The sequence below is a fragment of the Mustela putorius genome, unplaced genomic scaffold (genome assembly GCF_011764305.1).
Source record: "Mustela putorius furo isolate JIRA1106 unplaced genomic scaffold, ASM1176430v1.1 tig00000224_pilon_pilon_pilon, whole genome shotgun sequence".
Taxonomy (NCBI): Eukaryota; Metazoa; Chordata; class Mammalia; order Carnivora; family Mustelidae; genus Mustela; species Mustela putorius.
In genome coordinates this window covers 36,927,854-36,947,960 of record NW_025421321.1, presented here as the reverse complement: position 1 = coordinate 36,947,960, position 20,107 = coordinate 36,927,854, and the positions used below count along the sequence as shown (strand labels likewise).

General features: G+C 43.3%; 1 protein-coding gene across 1 annotated transcript; it reads left to right on the top strand.

Annotated features, from left to right (window-relative positions):
• The first annotated feature begins 6,612 nt into the window (after positions 1–6,612).
• BMP10 (bone morphogenetic protein 10) lies at positions 6,613–14,258 on the top strand. The gene is made up of 2 exons (XM_004742104.2): positions 6,613–7,053; positions 11,583–14,258. The coding sequence occupies exons 1-2, from the start codon at positions 6,720–6,722 to the stop codon at positions 12,521–12,523; spliced, it is 1,275 nt and encodes a 424-aa protein (XP_004742161.1). The 5' UTR covers positions 6,613–6,719; the 3' UTR covers positions 12,524–14,258.
• The last annotated feature ends 5,849 nt before the right edge of the window (positions 14,259–20,107 follow it).

The window sequence follows — 20,107 nt, the reverse complement described above, 5'->3', positions numbered from 1 at the left end:
CACAATATTTTAAACCAGTGCTTGCTTCCCAAATCAAACTATGCCTTTTGTCCAGAAGACGATCTTATGCTCTGTTGCAGATGCCAGGAGTGAATGAGGAGAGCAAGGGAAGAGGGAGTTCATCAGCCACAAACAGAGTCCTTGAAGTCAGCCAACCCAAGTTGGTAATGATGTGGAATGACAGAACTCCTTCTGTGAGAAAAAGAAGGGAAACTCATTTGGGAGAAAATGTTGTCAATAAGATTATTTGTGGTAGCACAGTATTGAATGGGGAAAGAAGAAACAATCCAAGTGTCTATCAACAGTGTGATGGACAAATAAAATCTTTATATATTTAAAAAACCTATAACTATGCAGTAGGGGAAATCAATGAACCATGGCCATGTGCATTGACCTATGTGCATCAAAAAAATCCTATTGTATGCAAAAATCAAGTCACACAAGAGAACTTATAGTGTGGTTCAATTTATCTATAAAGCTAAAATAGGCAAAACTAAACTTTGTATTTTTAGAGATTTGTTCATATGTAGTAAATCATAAACACGTGACAAATCGATTAGCAGAAAATTCAGTCTAGTAATTACATCCACTGAGGAGAAGGAAATGAGTTGGGAAGGGTTTTGCTGTAGGTCTTTTGTTATTTTTTTTAAGAAGATTATTTATTTATTTGAGGGAGAGAGAACATGAGAGAGGTCAGTAGGAGAAGCGGACTCCCTGACAAGCAGGGAACCCGATGTGGGACTTGATCTTGGGACTCCAGGATCATGACCTGAGCTGAAGGCAGTCACCTAACCAACTGAGCCACCCAGGTGCCCTCTTTTGTTATGTTTTGTTTTTCACGATTTTACCCATTTATTTGAGAGAGAGAGAGAGAGAGAGCACAGGCAGGGGGGATGGTCAAAGGGAGAGAGAGAAGCAGGCTCCCCGCTAAGCAGGGAACCCGATGTGGGGCTCGATCTCAGGCTCCTGGAATCATGACCTGAGCCAAAGGCAGACGTTTAACCGAGCCATGCGGGTGCCCCTCACTATAGGTTTTAAATGTAGTAACTGGCCTTTTCCACTCTAAACTGGGTGGTGGATACACGGTTACTTCAGTTTTATTATTTTCTTCACACTTTTTATATACTTTATGTAAACACATTGTGTGTATGGTAATAAGGTTTTGGAACGATAAATTCATTTTTTGTGAAGTTTTAGGTGAGTGGTCTATTATGGTATAAAAACTCATCTAGATACATAGAGTGGGTCTCAAGAAAATGCAGGCCTACTTTAGTAATGGATATTTATTTTAAATGGCATTTGTGCTTTTATGACATTAAGTAATCTAAGGAAGAGAATATTTGAATATTTGCTGTGATTTATTCCTTCAGTGACTATGTGTTAACCACTACATGCCAAGTAAAGATCTAGTCACTTACAATACATGGGTGAACAAAACGAGGTTCCTTGATATCGTGGCACACGTGGTCTTGCCAAGCAATAAGGAGTAAGTGTCAGAGAAAGACAGAAAACCATGTGCAAACTATATTAATCAATTATGTCTTGTATTGGGAGTGATAAGAACAGCCAGAGCAGGTAAGTAGGCTTACGAGAGCTGAGCAGGCTGTCATCTTGAATAGGGCATTCAGGGCAGCCTTCAAGGAGGAGGTTACTTCTGAGCAGAGACTTGATTGAAGTGGGTGACAGTGACCATGTGGGGGGAGGGCAAAGTTTGTTTCAGGCAGAGGAGCAGCCGAGGCAAAGGCCCTAAAGCAAGAACACGCATGGAGTGTTTAAACAATGCCAGAGAGGCCCCTGGGCTGGAGGGGAGTTAGCAGGGCATTGACCGCAGAGAGGTAACGGAGGGCCATGAGGGCTTTGGTTAGATGTTGCCTTTTTCTCTGAGTGAGGAGAGGAGTGATGATACGATGTCGTATCAGGACCTAGGTGCCACGTTGAGAATAAACCGCTAGAAGGTGAGGACAGAAGCAGTTAGTAGCCCGTTACCGCAACCCAGGCAAGAGGTGATGTGGCGCAGACTTGTCAGTTTCCACGTACCTCCCGGGCCGGTGGTGTTCTACAGAGAATAAATGTTATTTGACCACTCCACAGGCAAGTTCTCTTTTTCAGACCCACATTTCAAGTTAGTAAATATATTCATACAGTAATGGTTGTGAAAACTTGGTGGAAATATGAAAAACCTATAAGATGGCATGGTCAGTGACAGAAAGAAAAAGGCAAAGTTGTGTAACTATCTAGTAGGGCTGTTAAAAAGAAAAATCCTGGGTGCCTGGGTGGCTCAGTTGGTTACGTGTCTGGTTTTGGCTCGGGTCATGATCTCAGGGTCCTGGGATTGAGCCCTGCATTGGGCTCCCTGCTCAGCAGGAAGCCTGCTTCTCCCTCTCCCTCTGTTGCTTCCCCTGCTTGTGCTCTCTTTCTCTCTTTCAAATAAATGAAACCTTAAAAAAAGATTCATGACCTCCTTATTGGTTCAGCACCTGCTTATCCATAGACCTCATCTTCTTTGTGACTCTCCCCCTCACTTGACTTTAATAACCTCTGCCTGCAATGCTCTTCCTTTGGGGGCCTGCATGGCTGGCACCTTCACCTGCACCTGGGAGGCCCACCCTAGCCTTGACAGTGAAATAGCAACCCCTTGCCCATGGCATTCCTTATCCTCTTACTTTGGTTTGCCTTTTCTGCTATATTTATCACCACTCAACAGACGCTTTATTTGTATATTTGTTTATTCTCTCTCTTGTCCCAGTTGGAAAGTCAACTCTACAAGGTCATAGATTTGGTCCCTTTTCTTCAGGTTTTGTTTTTGCACAGTTCCTGGCACATAGTAGGTGCGCACAAGAACTCTCAAAGGAAAGACAAAGGCCTGAAGTCTTTTATCGCTTGCCTAATTATTGATGAGAATTCACACGAGAGGCCTTATTGGCGAATGAAAGGCCCATGTGGAAAGTTACAGAAAGAAAGAGGTAAGGAACTATTTGAATCACAGATGTAGGAGGACCTGAGTTGAGGAGATGGCAACAAGTGTGTGGCTGTGAGAGAACCACTTGGCAGACTGATAAGCCTCAGGCCAGTAGCAACCTAAATGTTGTGGGGTCAGAAGAGGCAAGGGAACACTTTCCCCGACTGAAAATGTAGACTCTGAGATCTGGTTTGATGAGAAATGCCACTGTCGGTCGAGGCAGTTTCCAATTCTAGAGGAGGCGCTGGGGCAGATGATATCAGAGGAGAAGGGCAGGAACTCTCTGAGCCATCAGAGGGGCAGAGGCAGCCCAAATGGTGCCTAGGTCTGAGTACGGTGGGCAAGACCTGGGCTGGAGAACGAGAGGACAGCCAGCAAACAGATTCTAGTAACAGGCAAGGGAATAATCAGTGCAGGTTGTGTATCCTCATGCTGAGTTAGCAAATGCTAACAGCATGTAGCTTGCAGAGCTCTGGCTTAGGAAATTTGGGTGATACTCGCATTCACCTGTTATACATTATATGATAGTAATGTGCTGGCTAAAATAATGAAATATTCCCATATAGGTGGAGGTCAAAGCCCCTCTGCCAGCATCCCACCCCAATCTCCCCCAGATCTAGAGCTCAGTAAGTGAAACTTGGGGTCTCTGGGATATCGCTCTGGTACTCTAACTTGTAATCTGTTTTGATTGGCTGGGACCTCCTGTATAGCTTACTAAATATTTTTATTATCATGCCTGGTTTGAGAAGGATTACCTCAAAGTCCTGAAAATTCCTGAGCTAGTAGCAAGAGTGGCGCCATGTTTCTGGAGTGGGGTCCAAGGTGCAAGCATTTCCAAAACCCTGGAGTCATGTTCAAAGACCTCCTAACTTCACTGACCGGTGGTGGGTCAGGAGAATTTTGTTGATTATCCTTATTCGGGATCTGTTCGGTCCTAACGGGCACAGCAGAGTTCCAATGGATCCAACCTTCCCTGATCACAGATCGCTTGGAGAATCTAATGGAGTTCAGTCAGATCCTTTAGGTGTGTCCAGCTACTAGAACTAGTTTTAAAAGTTGGCCCCAAACTTGGTAAAGAAGAGACTTTGGAGCATTTTGCAGTAGGATTGACAAAGCATGATATGTAGTTAATATTTCGCTTTCCACCCGTGGCTGTTTGCTTAAAATATCTAGATGTGCTTTTCATCTTTGGTTTGGCAAAATTGTCATCTTCTGTCTACTCTAAATGAATTACAACACCTTCCGAATGAGCAGAATTCAAAATAAATAATCAGGGCAGAGTAATAGAATCGATTGTATCCAGAATATCAAGATTGAGGAAAGAATGTGAAAATATTTGGATCTTTTAAAGTCAGATGAGAGCCATTGGGAGAAACTTCTAGGTAAAGTCATGGGGATAGAGACTCTGCAGCTAAAATGCAAGGCATCCCAGGCCTAGAAGAGGCTGGAAGCTTATGCCCCTTTCCTCCATGCATGAAGCCTAATCCCCTTCCTCCCCCACCCCAGCACAGGTGTGGGGCTTAAGGACCTTGAATTTCAAGAGGTCACAGGCATTAGGATGTGTTTATAGACATTTTCCTATTTTATCTTTAAGTCTGCCCAAAATATAAACATTTATGATGCAGAAACTGGTCCAAATAGTCAACCCCAACAGTATCTCTAACACCAAGTACAGGAAATCTCAACTGCCTGTCTTTCCCCTTAGAATGCAAAGAGCTAGGACTCAGCAAGGCAGGACGTCCGTGCCTCTTCCTGATCCGTGAAGCCTGTGCGCCCGGGCTCCAAGTGCCGCCACTTACTCAGCTGTCCTGTGGCAGTTACACGCACATGCCTGCCATTCAGAGTTTTGGAGTGTGCGTTGACATCTGTGTGTGTGAAGAGAAACGGGTGCTTGTTTTGAGGCAGGACACGATACAAGGACCCTGCTGGTATGCTGTCAGGAACCTTCTGGTAAAGCCCACCCGCAGGATGGCTTGGACTCACCCACTTTTGGCTCTGCTAGGGTATAATCTATTTCCAGTCTACAACTATCTTCAATGTGGGAGCGGGAGCTTTCCCCAAGACGGAAGATGGAATCAAAATCAACAGCTACTGAACAATTGGACAATTCTAAGGAGAGACTTTTCCTCAAAACACAAGTCTTTCTAAGACAGTTCAAAAAACTCTTGTAAACTTACATTTTAGCTGGGGAAAGGATCCGAAGACAGCTCTGGAGGGAGCTTACAGGAAAAAGGATAGTGGAGGTACTGTAGCTGACCTAATTGGGGTAAATGTTGGAAAATGTAACTCAGAAACTGAGAGAGTATTCCAGTGTACCAAATACCAAGACAGAGCCTTCTGAGCACAGTACCAGGCACCTGAATTGCACAGGGAGTGCACTGAACACATAGGGGAACAGCAGTCCCACTGCCTCTGGGGGCGGTCCACAGGACCATCATGGCCGCACCGAGCTGCTACCACCACTAAGTGGGGCTGGAAAGGCAGATGAACTTGATTTGTCTTTCTTAAACCAGGCAAACCGTCAACTTCACCATTGCTTCTCAGACAAAGAAACATTTTTCACCTGTCCCATAATGTGGTTTCCCAAACTTTGACTTGGAGCCACCTGGCCCATTTGATGTAGCCATTAACATGGAGTCGGCAGAGATTTTGTCATCCTCACAATCCATCGCCCCGGTGAAGGACCTGAGGTCCAGCTCCAACTGCAAATCCCTGACTCCTGACTGTGGACTCTCCAGGGAAGGGCGAGGCTGGGACTTAGCCTTTCAGCATCCCTGCCCTTGCTCCCGTCCCAGGAGCACTGGCTTGAAAGTCCGATTGTTTTTTTCCCTTTTGTAAGAGTGAGAATGCCTAGGTTCAAATCCTGACTCTGTCACTTTGAGGCTCTGTGACCTCTGGCAAGTGACTGACCCTTAGCAACCCATATGTGCAATGGGCATTGTGACGGGGTGATTATAGGGAGCACATTTGGTGATCAATGTAAAGCACTTAGTACCACGCCTGTTTATAGGAAAGCACCTAATGAATTTGAGTTGCTCTTATAATGAAACACTCACCCTATTTTTCAAAAGCCACTTAGCCAGATCAAATCTGTATGAAAAAGGCCCTTGACCACGAAGTTTATACTTCCCTGTTTCTAAAAATGTAAGGTTCTAGAAAGTTATAGAAATGCATTTATAGTTATTAACTTAGCTTGGAGGTGTTGGATATTTGGTCTTTCTTCTGAACCGTTGCTGTGAAGATGGAAGCCCCAGCACTTGAATTAATCTGTGAATTAATCTGCCACTGATGTGGATTGTGTTGATTCTCGGTATCTATTCTATGCATGTGTGAAAGCGAATCACATAAAAGTAGAATTTAGGCATTCCTGCCAAAAGGAAGTGAATTGAAAGGAAGAGAAGCAGAGCTTCTGCAAGGAGAAAATTGTCCTATCTCTTAGCCAGTGTCAGAATGTGGAAATGTTTATAAAATGCTCATTAAAAGAAAAAAGGATCGCGAGATAGAAACAAAATCTAGTGCACAAGTTTACACTAGGGAGATAAGAAAGGCTAGGCCCCTATAGGGGATTTTGTTATCCAATTACTGCAACCTGACTTTTGGGGGGAGAGGAAGAGTGGTAGGGGGGAGGGAGAGAGAGGCAAAGAGTTTCCAAACTTGTCTCCAGTGACACGAGACATTAACACGGCACAAGATAAAACTGCCACTTAGAGCCCAGGAGAGCTAAACCTTCCTGGGTTGGCCTGGGGGCTTGAGCAGAGTCATGGGTTCTCTGCAATTGCAGCTGTGTGCTCTCCTCTGCCTGGTGGCTCACTCGGTTTCTGGCAGTCCCATCATGAGCCTGGAGCAGTCACCTCTGGAAGAAGATATGCCCCTCTTCGATGATGTCTTCTCAGAGCAAGATGGTATCGACTTCAACACATTGCTGCAGAGCATGAAAAATGAATTTCTCAAGACACTGAACCTATCTGACATCCCTTTGCAGGATTCAGCCAAGGTGGACCCACCCGAGTATATGTTGGAACTCTACAACAAATTTGCAACAGATCGGACCTCCATGCCATCAGCCAACATCATTAGGAGTTTCAAGAATGAAGGTAAGTTGATATTTTATTGACAAAATTTGGCTTGGATTTTTTTTTTCAAGAGATGATAAATTCAAACAATATAGATGGGGTGAACACATCTATGTAAAGGTGTATGTACACTGATACTCAAAAACAGTGCACATTTTGGTCTATACCATTTTCATGGTCATTTCCCAAATGCTATTAAAAGATACTAAAGAATATCTTTTAATCCAAAGTCATAAACTGTCTGCCGTTTTGACATCATAATTTGGTCTTTAAAATTTTTGAATTTGAACCACAGTAATACAAGACATTAATGTCAGGTTACTTCTATACCTTTGTCTGTCATTTTCCAGATAAGTCTCTGTTTCCGTTTGTCCTTGACCCAAAAAAAAAAAAAAAAAAAAAAAAAAAAATCTGTCAATTTCTACTTAGAATGAAAATAGACAAGAACCAGAGTCATGACTTGTGCTTCACTCAAACTTTGAATGTGTTTCCATTTTCTCACCTTACTTAAGAAATATTCAGACAGGACAAAAACTTGTATTTTAGAGGTTCTTCCTAAAATATTGTTGTGTTTTTGTGACGTGTACATCCTTGAATCACTCTTTATAATGTCAAGGAAGTATGCACGGCCCAGTTAATGATCCAGCTTATTTCAGTGTCTTCGTGAATAGCAATGCACAAGCCTTAAATATCAGCAGAAAAACGATATTAGCCCCCGCAGTTTTATTTAGTAACTAAATGTAATAACCTAGCAAGTTAATCTTTTATTTAATATGGTGCTAGATGGCAAAAATATATATATTTTTTCTAATATGCATGCTAAAAGATGTAGTTCCAAAGAGAGTAATTCTTTAAAATTTCCATTGTCATGAACCAGATACATGATAATGACAGCCCTCATGGAAGAGGGTTTTGACTGATGTTGACCAGTTGTTCTTAAAAGCGGAAAGGTGGTAACACAGAAATAGCTTGGGATTTGGAATTTTGAGGCAAGGTTGACTTAGTAGTTGTGGATAATTAGCTTAATTTCTCTGAATCTCAGTTTTATTATCTGTAAATTGGGCATAATATATCTAAATAACACAACTAAGTGATTTCAAAGTGTTTATGAGTAAGAAAGTGCTCTATTTACTCTGAATTGCTGAACAATCATTAGCTATTACTAAGGAATTCCTTAAATTCTAGGCATTAGAGGAAATGTGGAGTGGGTATTGATCAGTCCTAAGGATAGCATTTGCCTTTAAAATTTAAGTAAGTGCCAAAATTTTAGATATTTAGTAACACATCAGAAATGTTACTCAGTAACATTTAGTAACATAATGGAAATGGCAAACTGAAATTACAGATTCCTTTTGAGGGTGAGTCTGAATTGAAAATAAATCTTCTCCTTCCATGGGAACCTTTCCTAGCACTGAGCCCTGGGTGCCTTGTTTGGAGGGTAGGTGGGAAATGTTCACACTCCCAGGGAGAAATAGAAGATTTTTAGTTCTCACTTCTCCCGTGGAGGATTTGGGTGATGCAGGGCAGGAAGTAGAGTTTACAAAGGGTCTTATTACAGGAGACCAGCAAAAGCCGGAACGGATCTGTCTGTGGACACCCCCGCTGCTCGGGGCTCTGCGGGTCTTCAGGAGGAGTGCTCAGCCCCAAGGACATGGATCCTGAGCTGGGCTGGCACTAATGACTGTTCTTGACTTTCTTTTGACTCTATGGGTCTGCACAGTGCAACTGCCTAGGAGACGAAGACCAACCCCACCTTGCCCCGCCCCTCCACCCCCAATCAAAACCAAAAAAACCCCTCCTCCCAATCTAACTAATCAGGGGAAAGCAAGTAGACTTCTAAGGTAGAAAAAACATGACTTTAATTCCTACCACTTCTAACTTCACTTTGTCATCTTGGGGAAGTCAGTCCTCTGCATTGAAGCTTGATTTCTTCTGGTGTAAGATGAACACAGTAGCAATGAATGGTCTTTATAAGAAACAAATGAAACAGTGTTTGCAAAACACTGGCATATTTAAATATGCTCAACAAACATCAGTTCCCTTGCCTAGAATGCAACACCTTCATCTACTACTTTGTATAGTTGCACATACACAGTGAACTTATTTTTTAATAGCTTTATGAAAGTATAATTGACATACAATAATCTGCAGGTATTTGAAGTATATAATTTGATAGGTTTTGGTATTTATAAACATCCACTGAAACCATTACTACAATGAACACAGTGAACACAATCATCACCACCAAAAGTCTCCTTGTGCTCCTTTGTAATTAATCTCCTCTTCCCATGACCATGAGCTTTCATTCTGCACTTTTCTCATGCATAGAGCAACCAGTCTACTCCCCCATTTTTGGTCTCATGCTCCCTGTCCAAGGAGAGGAAAGTCTCTCTATTCTTATAAGAGGGGACAACTCTCAAGTGACTTGATGTATTAAGGACCTATGCTATTCCCATAAATCAATTTGATCTTTTGTGATGTCCAGAATCATCGACTAGTCCATATGTTGAAAACATTGCCTCTGTTTAAGGTATCCCAGTAGCTCGGAGGCATTGAAGGAATTTAAGCTGGGCTCCCTGCCAGCATGGTGACTCTTTGCTTGGGGAGACCCATTCATAAAAAGAAAACTGAAATGTAAGGATGTAAATGGCAAAGCTTATAGGAGAGATATAAAAAATAAATATCAGAATCACTAAATTCTACTCCTGAAACCACTATTACACTATATGTTAACTGACTAGAATTTAAATAAAAATTTTTAAAAAGAGTAGATATTTAAGTGACCCAGAAGGCAGTGGACTTCTAGATAGGGAGGTGAAGAAGGGAAAATCCCACAAGGAGGGGTCACAACCAGAGAGGTGGAAGGGAGGGGAGAAGGCTTTCCAAGAGTCAGAAGCACAGCTCCAGAGGTGTGGTGTACAACAGGGCAAAGGAATGTTTTGGCAAATGGTGAAGATATCAGTCTACTCTAAATAGGAGGGTTTACAATTCCTTTAACCTTTCAAGAAATACAACTTGTTTGATTACAATGTTCCAGGGACTCTAGGGGATGAGTGGGAACTATGGATAGATCAAGAGGGTAAGGCCTCTTAAGAATCATGCTAGAGTGTTTAAATTCATCTCATTGACCAGTATTTCCCACTGGCAGTGTAGGAGATGATTTTAAGCGGTACCCTACAGAGAGAAAACTGTGAATCATGTAAAATTATTATACATTTTCATTAATGTGGATCAGAAAAAAATCCACATGACAACCACCTTAATCCCTTCATTTCATGAATGTTGTTGCTTAGGACAAGCCTACAAGAGACATTAAAGAGTATAAAAAATCATATAAAGCTAAAGAAAAATATTTAAGAGTACAACCTGGAGAAGGGACCCTACTAAAATAATGAATTAGGTATACAGTTGAGAAAACACTGCCAAAGATGACAGGGAACCCCTCAATTGGGTGTCCTTAGCACTCTGGTGTCATGGAATTTGGATGGATGACAAATGCCCCCAGGCATAGTCTTATGTTTACCAGGGGCAAGGGTGCAGAAACCCTGGGCACCTATAAATTCTTATGTAGGAAGTCAACGTGATAATATCTGGAGATGCATGTCTGAGACTAAAGGACCTTATTTCATAAACATTCTGAGTGATTCTTATGTGCTGAACTCCATGCCAGTTGCTAAGGGTACAAGACTAAAACAACCCATCTATCCCAAGGTTCATTTTCTCCCATTCCTCCTTGTTGAAGTCCACACACCCAAAATTCAACTGCTGTGACACCCTTGGTTTGTGGCATCTTGTCGGCCTTGTCAGACATTGGTGTCAGAGGAAGAGTCAGCAAACTCTTTCTGTAAAGGGCCAGACAGATAGCAAATATTTTGGGTTTTGTGGGCCATTTGTTGTCGCAACTCTGACACAGCAGTGCAATGGTAGCCACTGACAACATAGAAATAAATGGACCAGGTTCTGTTTCCCTGATCCTTTATTTCCAGACATAGGTGGCAGGCTCATCGTGGCCCATGGGCTATAGTTTACTAACCCCTGATCTACATGGGGGTCTTTAAGGAAGACCAGTCCTCAGCCAACCATGTGGAGAATCTTCACTCATATGAATGCAGATACGGAAAGCCATGAGCTGCTTATCCCTTAAAAGCTTCCAAAAAAGAACAACCACCCCACCTCCCATTTGATGGCCTTTTACTGGCTAGGGTAATTGGGGGCTTGCCTGCACAGTCTCCAGAGTCCCTCCCAGCTCTGTAGTTCTGTGGCTGATAAGTGAAACCAAAGCAAGCAAGACTGGGAGAGTTTCTCCCATTCATAAGGCAGCCGCTTTCCATCTCAGCCTTGGCAGCTTAAGTCAGTTTAGCATTCTGCCATTGACCTTTCAGTATTTTCTGTCGGAAAATGGTAACATTGTGTTTATTTTCACTGATGGTCCCCCTCGTTCCTCTGTATCAAGCTTCCCGCACAGACAGGCCCTCTTATTGCATAAATAAGCATCTATTTTTCTCTGTGACACACTACAAATCTGATTTTTGTCTTTTTTTTCCCCCCAGATCTGTTTTCCCAGCCAGCCAGTTTTAATGGACTCCGAAAATACCCTCTCCTCTTCAATGTGTCCATTCCTCACCACGAAGAGGTCATCATGGCCGAACTCAGGTTGTACACACTGGTGCAGAGAGATCGCATGATATATGATGGAGTAGACCGGAAAATTACCATTTTCGAGGTACTTGAGAGCAGAGGGGACACTGAGGGTGAAAGAAGCATGCTGGTTTTGGTGTCGGGGGAGATCTATGGCACCAACAGCGAGTGGGAGACTTTCGATGTCACCGATGCCATTAGACGTTGGCAAAAGTCAGGCTCATCCACCCACCAGCTGGAGGTCCACATCGAGAGCAGACATGATGGAAGTGAGGATGCTGGCAGAGGACAACTGGAAATAGACACCAGTGCCCAGAATAAGCATGTCCCCTTGCTTGTCGTGTTTTCCGATGACCAAAGCAGCGAGAAGGAACGGAAGGAGGAACTGAATGAAATGATCGCCCATGAGCAGCTACTGGAGCTTGACAACTTGGGCCTGGACGGTTATTCCAGTGGGCCAGGAGAAGAAGCTTTGCTGCAGATGAGGTCAAACATCATCTATGACTCCACAGCCCGCATCAGAAGGAACGCTAAAGGAAACTACTGCAAGAGGACCCCGCTCTACATTGACTTCAAGGAGATTGGCTGGGACTCTTGGATCATCGCCCCACCTGGATACGAAGCCTACGAATGCCGCGGGGTTTGCAACTACCCCCTGGCAGAGCATCTCACACCCACAAAGCATGCAATTATCCAGGCCTTGGTACACCTCAAGAATTCCCAGAAGGCTTCCAAAGCCTGCTGTGTGCCCACTAAGCTAGAGCCCATCTCTATCCTCTATTTAGACAAGGGCGTCGTCACCTACAAGTTCAAATACGAAGGCATGGCAGTGTCTGAATGCGGCTGCAGATAGAAGAGTCCCGGCTTATTTAATAACTGTAAATGTGTACATTTTGTGTTCCTATTTAATGAGATTATTTAATAAGAGTGTACAGATCATAAAGGCTCGCTGCCTTAGGGAAATGGGCAGGTCAGTTTGTTGTATCAAATGCATATTTTGCTAATACAGTCTCATGCCTTCCAATCAGTTTTTTTCTTTGGACTCACCGTTTTCTGGCAATGCCACGTCCAATAGCAAGTGGCAACCCTCCCCCCAAATTGTCCTCTATTTTTATTTGAAAACAACAAGCCCCAAGCAGAAACAGCGTGTTGGATGATAGATATTTGTGTCTGTATATGTGTACATAGGTAAACTTATAAAACTCTTTTGGTCCCATAGAGGTAGATCACACTCACACGTGTGCATGACTCAATCAAGTATGTATATATTAAAAACCAGTGGTACGTTCTCAGTCAACTCTTCTCTGAGTAGGATTTATGTGAAGATAATTAGCACCAAGAATTTCACCCTCCTAGGAAGGATTGCATTTCCTACATACTATTGGATAGGTAGGTGTAGCATTTATCAGTTGAGTTTGTGCCATAGCTCAGAGCTGCAGGACCAGGAAAGGGACAATGCATGTTTGAGGGAAGGGGTTATTTGATACAGAAACCAGGCAGTGGCCTGAATCCACCATAGCAAGGGATGAGCCCCATCGACCACCACTGCGCTCTAGAGGGCAGCACCTGGTCAAGAAAAGAAAATAGGGGATTTCATGATGTTCCTGAGGTAATAGGACTGCAAGGTCAAGTGTGTTGGCCTTTACTGCTGTGGAGGGTAGAGGAGGCGGGAGGGCGCTCGCAGGAGAGGAGGGAAAAGGATACAGATGCTGTCCTGGGATGTGTGTGTAAAATTATAAGCAGTTTTAACTGGAGAATTAAGTCTTTTGGACAAAATAAAATTACCCGAGATCAAGAGGAGGAAAATCAGAAGGGATCTGTCTGTTGGACTCTTCTTAATATTTTGCTTCAATTCTTACTATTTCTCCCCTGCCTCTGCACCACTGTTTTTGCTTCTTTCCACCCCTCTTCTTCCCACTTCCTCTCCTGCACCAGTGCCTCGTATCCTTCTCTCATTCCTGTGTCCCATTTCTTCACCGGTCTTCATTGACTTTGCTGTGGGTTGGGAAGGGAACCTGAAAGCATTTGCTATCAGGATGAGTGGAATTAGTGCTCTGATTTTTAGATTTCCTCCCAATATCTAATTTGATTTGATTTATGAAATATTTTGTTCATGAAAAATACTTAAATATAAGGGAAAAAAGTCCAAAAGGATATTTCTAAATGAATGAATGAATAAATAGACACATAAACAAATGACTCCAAAGCTAAGCCTGAGTTTTGAATCAGATTGGCGCCATGGTAGAAACCTTGTAGGCTTCCCAATCCCCCCATTCTCAAATCTTCCCAGTTTGGAACTGGCCAGGACTAAGGGACTGGGAAGCGTTCCTGATGGGGATGGTCCAGCGGGTTTGCCGGCAGTTGGCTCGTTGGAAGGACATGCGGAGGTTCTGGCTCTGATCTTAGCAGCCGCCAGCTCCACCATCCATGCAAGGTCACGGGCTTTGTGCGGGAAGAACCAGAGCAGTGCAGTTCTCAAACTGTTCGACTCTTCCAGGCATCTGACACTGATGTTCACAGTTCTAGGGATGCAGTTTCCAGAACATTGTCCCCCACTCACCCCATTGAATGCTTCCTTAAGAAGTCTTGCATTTTTTTTTTTTTTTTTTTTTTTTTTTTACCCTGGGAAACCATCAGCCTCCCTTTCACGAAACCTCTTGGGGTTATAAACTCCACTGGAAAACAGAGGTAAGGGAAACTATTTTGAAGGACATTTTGCCCAATTTGGACCTCTGCTCTGTACATCCACTGTCCACTGATGTCCAGAGGGCAGATCCTAGGAATTCAGTGCTCCACAAAAGTGCAGTTTCGACCATCAGTGAGTATACAGTCATTGACAACCTGAGATGGCCACGCAGCTCGGAATCATTCATTTATGAAAAAGCCTCCAGATAAAATGGCATATGCATGAGTGTGTATGTGTGTATGTATGTGTGAGAGAGAGAGAGACTGGCTTTGGATAGCCACCCTTAGAGCCCTCAGTGGGGTGTGGTACATCATTTCTATCCACGGTACACAGTGGGTGCTCAGTTACTCTATGGTACTGCTTCTCCTCTCTAAAGGACGCTGTCTATAATAGACATAAAGTAAAACCTCAGCTGAGCACGGTCGTTCTGGTTAGATAAAAATCAAGCAAAATCTTCTTTCTGTGTAAAATACGTACGACAGTGATGTGCTGGTAAATGCTTTATGGCCAGCCATCTTGATTTGTAGATTTCAATGGTAGATTTATAGATTTCAATGGTAGATTTATAGATTTCAATGTTAGATTTCACCAGAGCCTCTTTCAAACAATCCATGTGATATCAAGTGGTTTGCAAAATTCCTGAAAACCAAGCAGGGTGCTCTCAGGAGACATGTGTGCAGGCCCCCTGCTGCTCTTAGCAAGCTGATGTTAGAATACTAGAATGTGCCAGGCCCTGCTTTCTGAACGCTCTCTGCCGACATGGCCAGGTTTTGGGGAAAACCTCATGGCAAGCACTTAAAATCATTCTTCTGTTAAAGGCATGTGAAAATCTAAAGCCACATACTGGTTCTTCAAATGTTGCTAGTTGCATTGTTTTTCATCAGAAATGCAAAGGCATAAACCATAAATAGGGGACCCCTGCTCCCATCAGGCTCCTTGCAGTGTGTCCGCACCTCTTCTCCATCACTGTGTTAACGTGAAGCCATGAAATTGTCAGATCCTTAGGAAGTAGGAGTCACTGGAAGTCCTCTCTGGTCATAGACCTTGGCTGCATGCCACACCTGTCTTTTTTACTCTTTTATGGAAGAATTATCATCACTGAAGTTGACACACCTAAATGACTCTCGAGGAGGACTGTAGCAGGGGGACTTCGACAGCCAACAACTAAAATATTCATGTAAAATTTCTAGGCTTCTTACTATTTATTGATGGATATATTTATTTTTGTAATATAGTGTAGAATATCAAATATTTTATTTTTAATGTTTGTGATTCTCTCTTGAATACAATAGTGCTTTTCAAATAATGCCTTCCTTAGAGTATGGCTCCTTTACAATTTATGGCCTGTATTTTCATCTGTCTTTTTGCACCAGAATTCCCTGTTACTTTAAGAGGACTTGCAACAAGCTTGCCATCACTTTGTATATTTGTGTCTTGTAGGCATGCTGTGAACCCCCTGGCGTATTTACTCCTTTGTAAACAGTAGAGTTTTAAGTGGATAGCAGAGTTTTAACTGGATAGGTAGTTTTAACCGAAGTATAGGCCTCCCAGAAAATAATCAATAGGTTGTCATTATTCCGTGAGAGGCAAATATTGTCAGGCTGTGAGGGGCTGTGATTGCGGGTCAGTGAGTGGAGGCGGAGTTTAACTGGGGCTTTTCATTCCCCAAACTAGGTTCTTCCTCCTGACTGTACCCATTGCCACCAGTCAGAGACCCAGTTAGACAATCCATTTGTCATTAAACCAATGACTCTATAAATATTTTAAAAAATTGTTAATTTAGGGATTCCCAAGGGACTTAGCCTCAGAATGCTTGATTCTTTCCCTGTGTATAATTTTTGGTCCAAGAAATTAATGGCAAATACTTTCCCCCAGAACTGTTAGTACATGTTTTGGCTTTGTTTGGAATCTGTATTCTTCAAGTAAATCAGATTTATACAAACAGGAGTTTTACATATTACTTCTTACTGGACCCATCAACAGCCTATAAAGCCCAGATGCTTGGCAGCAAAGCCATTTATGAGTTGTCTGTCACACAGAAAGAATGTCCCCTTTTCTAAGGGAGGTGGACCTTTCCAGAGTCACTGCGGGCCATGCCTCACCCTTTGCAGTTCTGGTGAAAAAAGAACATGGCTGAGTCTGCATTTTCTCACTCCTGATGAGGACATTTGGCTTCACACGTTTGGTGGAAGGAAAGTAGGGAATGCTGTACATCAGCTGCATAAAAGGGTGTTTCAGAGCATGGAAACGCCTCAGTAAGGCAACAGCCTCAACTAGGAATGACTGTTGTGCTGGGCATGCTTGTCTCACACATGTGCGCTTGTCTTGTGTGTGTGTGTGTGTGTGTGTGTGTGTGTGTGGCTTGATCGCATTGAGGAGGTGCACATGGTCCTGCCTACCCGACCAGCCTCCACAGATGCAGGAACCGCTGAAACCACAGTTCCCCACAGCCAGCTAAAGCATGCACATTTCTCTTGCGTAAACCGTGTTCATCATTTATGTCCAAATTTCTGTAATAATGACTAGACTCAAAGGAAGATGGAGATATTTTACACTGTATTCATAAACCAAATGTGTACATTGAGTCATTGTGTTAAATAAAAATGGAAAAGTTATTTTGACAATAATTATTTGCAGCTTATTTTCCCTTAAGATGAAATGTCTTTTGCACTACCCCCTACCCCTACCATTTTTTTTTTCCACGTTTTCGTCTCACCTTAAATCCAGGTGGACTAAAATTTCTTCTATATTAGGAGAACATGGTCTGAAGAAACAGTGTCTTGGCTTTAGCCAAGAAAACAGAGAGTGAGCTTCTGTTATGTGGTTCTCCCATTTCACACAACTTTCTATAAATCTCATGAATGCAGAGACGAAATGAGCTCTTCTTGGTCCACAACCGAGAGATATTTCTTCGAATTTAGAATGATGCAAATGAAAGAGAGATTACTTTGGGAAGCCCATTTAAGCTAAGTTTCATTGAAATTTGATCATTGAACCTCATAGAATCTCAAGCTAGAACAGACTTGTAAACATATATTTTTAAAAAGATTTTATTTATTTATTTGACAGACAGAGATCACAAGTAGGCAGAGAGGCAGGCAGAGAGTGAGGAAGGGAAGCAGGCTCCCTGCCTGCCGAGCAGAGAGCCCAATGTGGGGCTTGATCCCAGGACCCTGTGATCATGACCTGAGCTGAAGGCAGAGCCTTTAACCCACTTAGCCACCCAGGTGCCCCCGGACTTGTAAACATTATTAATTGCCCCCCAGCAACCCACCAAAGTACTTTCAATCTTTTCTGCAAATATTATTAAAGAGAAGGGAATGCCTTACCTTCTTAAAGGCACCTGTTATAGTTTTAGAGGACTCTGCCTCCATGATACTCTATCTGGTGGCATAGGTCACGATGTGCTCAAGTCACTGCAGGAGAGACAAAGGTAAGCAGAAAGTTACGGGGAGCTCTTCCTTCTATGGAATTGAAATGTTTGCTCTGTCCCTTGTAACAGTCCAGGTCACAACTCTTAGAGTGACACATACACATGGAATCCATCTTTATGACAGCCTCTCAGCAGGCAAATAGCTCTCCTGGCCATCTGGGTCAACTGTTCCCATTTCCTGCAATGGTGTGCCTCTGAGCACACAGCCAGACACAGTGAACTCCCTCAGCCAGATGGAAACAGGGAGAAGGTCTGCACCTGGACTAGACCTGCCCCCTGAGTGGGTAGCAGGCATGGTGGACAGATGGCCCCTGCTGCCTGTACTGGAAGGAAGTTCATTTCTATGGCAGGATGTAGGATTTGAAGGCCATAGAGACAGAGCCAAGTGAGCTAAAGTTCCTTCTATTGGACAATCAGTGTGTACCTCTTTTGGGGAGATTCTCTGATGTCCTGGCTGGCAGGCTTTATCTGACAAGAGTGTCAGCAGAGAGCACAGCCCTTGTCCCTCAGGGTCAGGAGAACAGATGAGGCCTACACAAGAGTTTGAGTCATGGAGGAAAGAGAACTGAGAACCCAAGGTGGAGCTCGGGCCAGGGATGGACTAAGAAGGCCTGGAGAGCCGTTCTTCCGACTTGATTTTGAATTCTTTAGCAACCTATTCATTCTGTTCTGTAAATAATTCCCTCTGTGGTTGTCTCTCACAGGGTGATGCCTGGACCCATTCTCCACATGTGGTCTAACCTGAACATGGCGGCACGGGACCAGCCACTGTTATTCCAGGAGTTTATTAACTGAGACAGCCTGGGATTGATTTGGGGGAGACATGGCTGCACATCATTTTGAGGGTTAATGTGCTTACACAGTGAGAGAAAATATCATTTTCAAAACTTGGGTTATGCAATGAATACAGTTTCTGATAGAGTTCCTAATGTGAATTGGTCTGGATGGTGTTGCAGGAAAATAATGCCATGAGACGGGATGCATGTGACTCCAGTCTTATGGATGGGAGCCCACTTTTGCACCAGAAGTGACTATTTGTAAATAAGGGGCCTATTTGGAGAAGGTGAGAGCTTGTTAACTTGGGTGGTTATAAATGGATTATGCGATTATCTCCAACTCACTCACCCGAGCTGTCAGTTTACAGGAACCAGCTCCTGCCCTCTCTCAGCCTTCCTCAGACCATCAGCACAGATCCAAAGTGCTCATCTCGTTCTGAGGAGGAAGCCCCCAAACACATGGACACCTCGATCCATGCTTACTCTTAAATGTGATTCTGAGACTTACAAAAAATTCAGGCCATTCAGTTCAAATTGAGACTCTTTGGTGGGAGGCAGGAAGCACCATGGTCAAATCGGGAAAATTTTCACTCATAGGACACAGGGCCAACTTTCTCACACCAGATGGGAATGGTGCTAGAAAATTCGGTGCTAACACCTGACAAGTGTTCCTGCCTAACACGCATAACCTAACCTGACCCCGAACGCGGAAACATCACATGAACCCATTAGAAGGACATGCTACAGAGTGACTAGACTGTACTCTTCAAAAACGTCCATGAAAGGCAAAGACCAGTGGAGAAACTGTTCTAGATTAAAAGAGAAGAATAAGATGTGACACCTAAATGGAACGTGTGATCCTGGGCTGGATCCGAGATCCCTAAAAAATGGCCAAAAAAGGAAATTATCTTTTTGTTAGACTCCCTCAAGCTCAGTTGGGAGAATGTCCAACTGTATCAACTGTAGACTCTCAAATGACACTTGCTTTCAAAAAGCTTCTGCATGGTTATTGCTCTTTTTCTTTCGGAAGCTGCGAGAGGTTTGCAAAGGAGGAGTAAGTAGGTTTTTGCCCAATGCGATGTTGAAGAAGCAAGCAGATGGCATGAAAATGAGACCTTTGCCCAGTACGCAAACTCAATGGCAGGAACAGAGCCAGGGGTGTTGGGGGTGTGTGTGTTGGGGGTGGGGACACACTTCATCAGTGTGGCAAACCTGACGTCAGTACGAGCCCTACAACAACACGTTTTCCTGAAATAACCAAGCTCAACACTCCACTCCCTGAAAAGAAGCATGCTTTTCAGGCAATAAACCATCTGTTCCCAGTGTTTAGAAAACGGATCTCCAATCACTGGTAATTTAAACTTCCTTATACCCCAGTTCAATGCTTGATAAGACAAGAGTGCTAACAAGATGGGAACTGAGTTACTATATTAAGGAACCCAGACAGAACAAAAACCAGCCCTCTGTGGTTGTTTTGTTTATACTGTAGACCCATCTGTTTTAATTAACATAATATTTACATGAGAGCAGCTCCTGGTACAG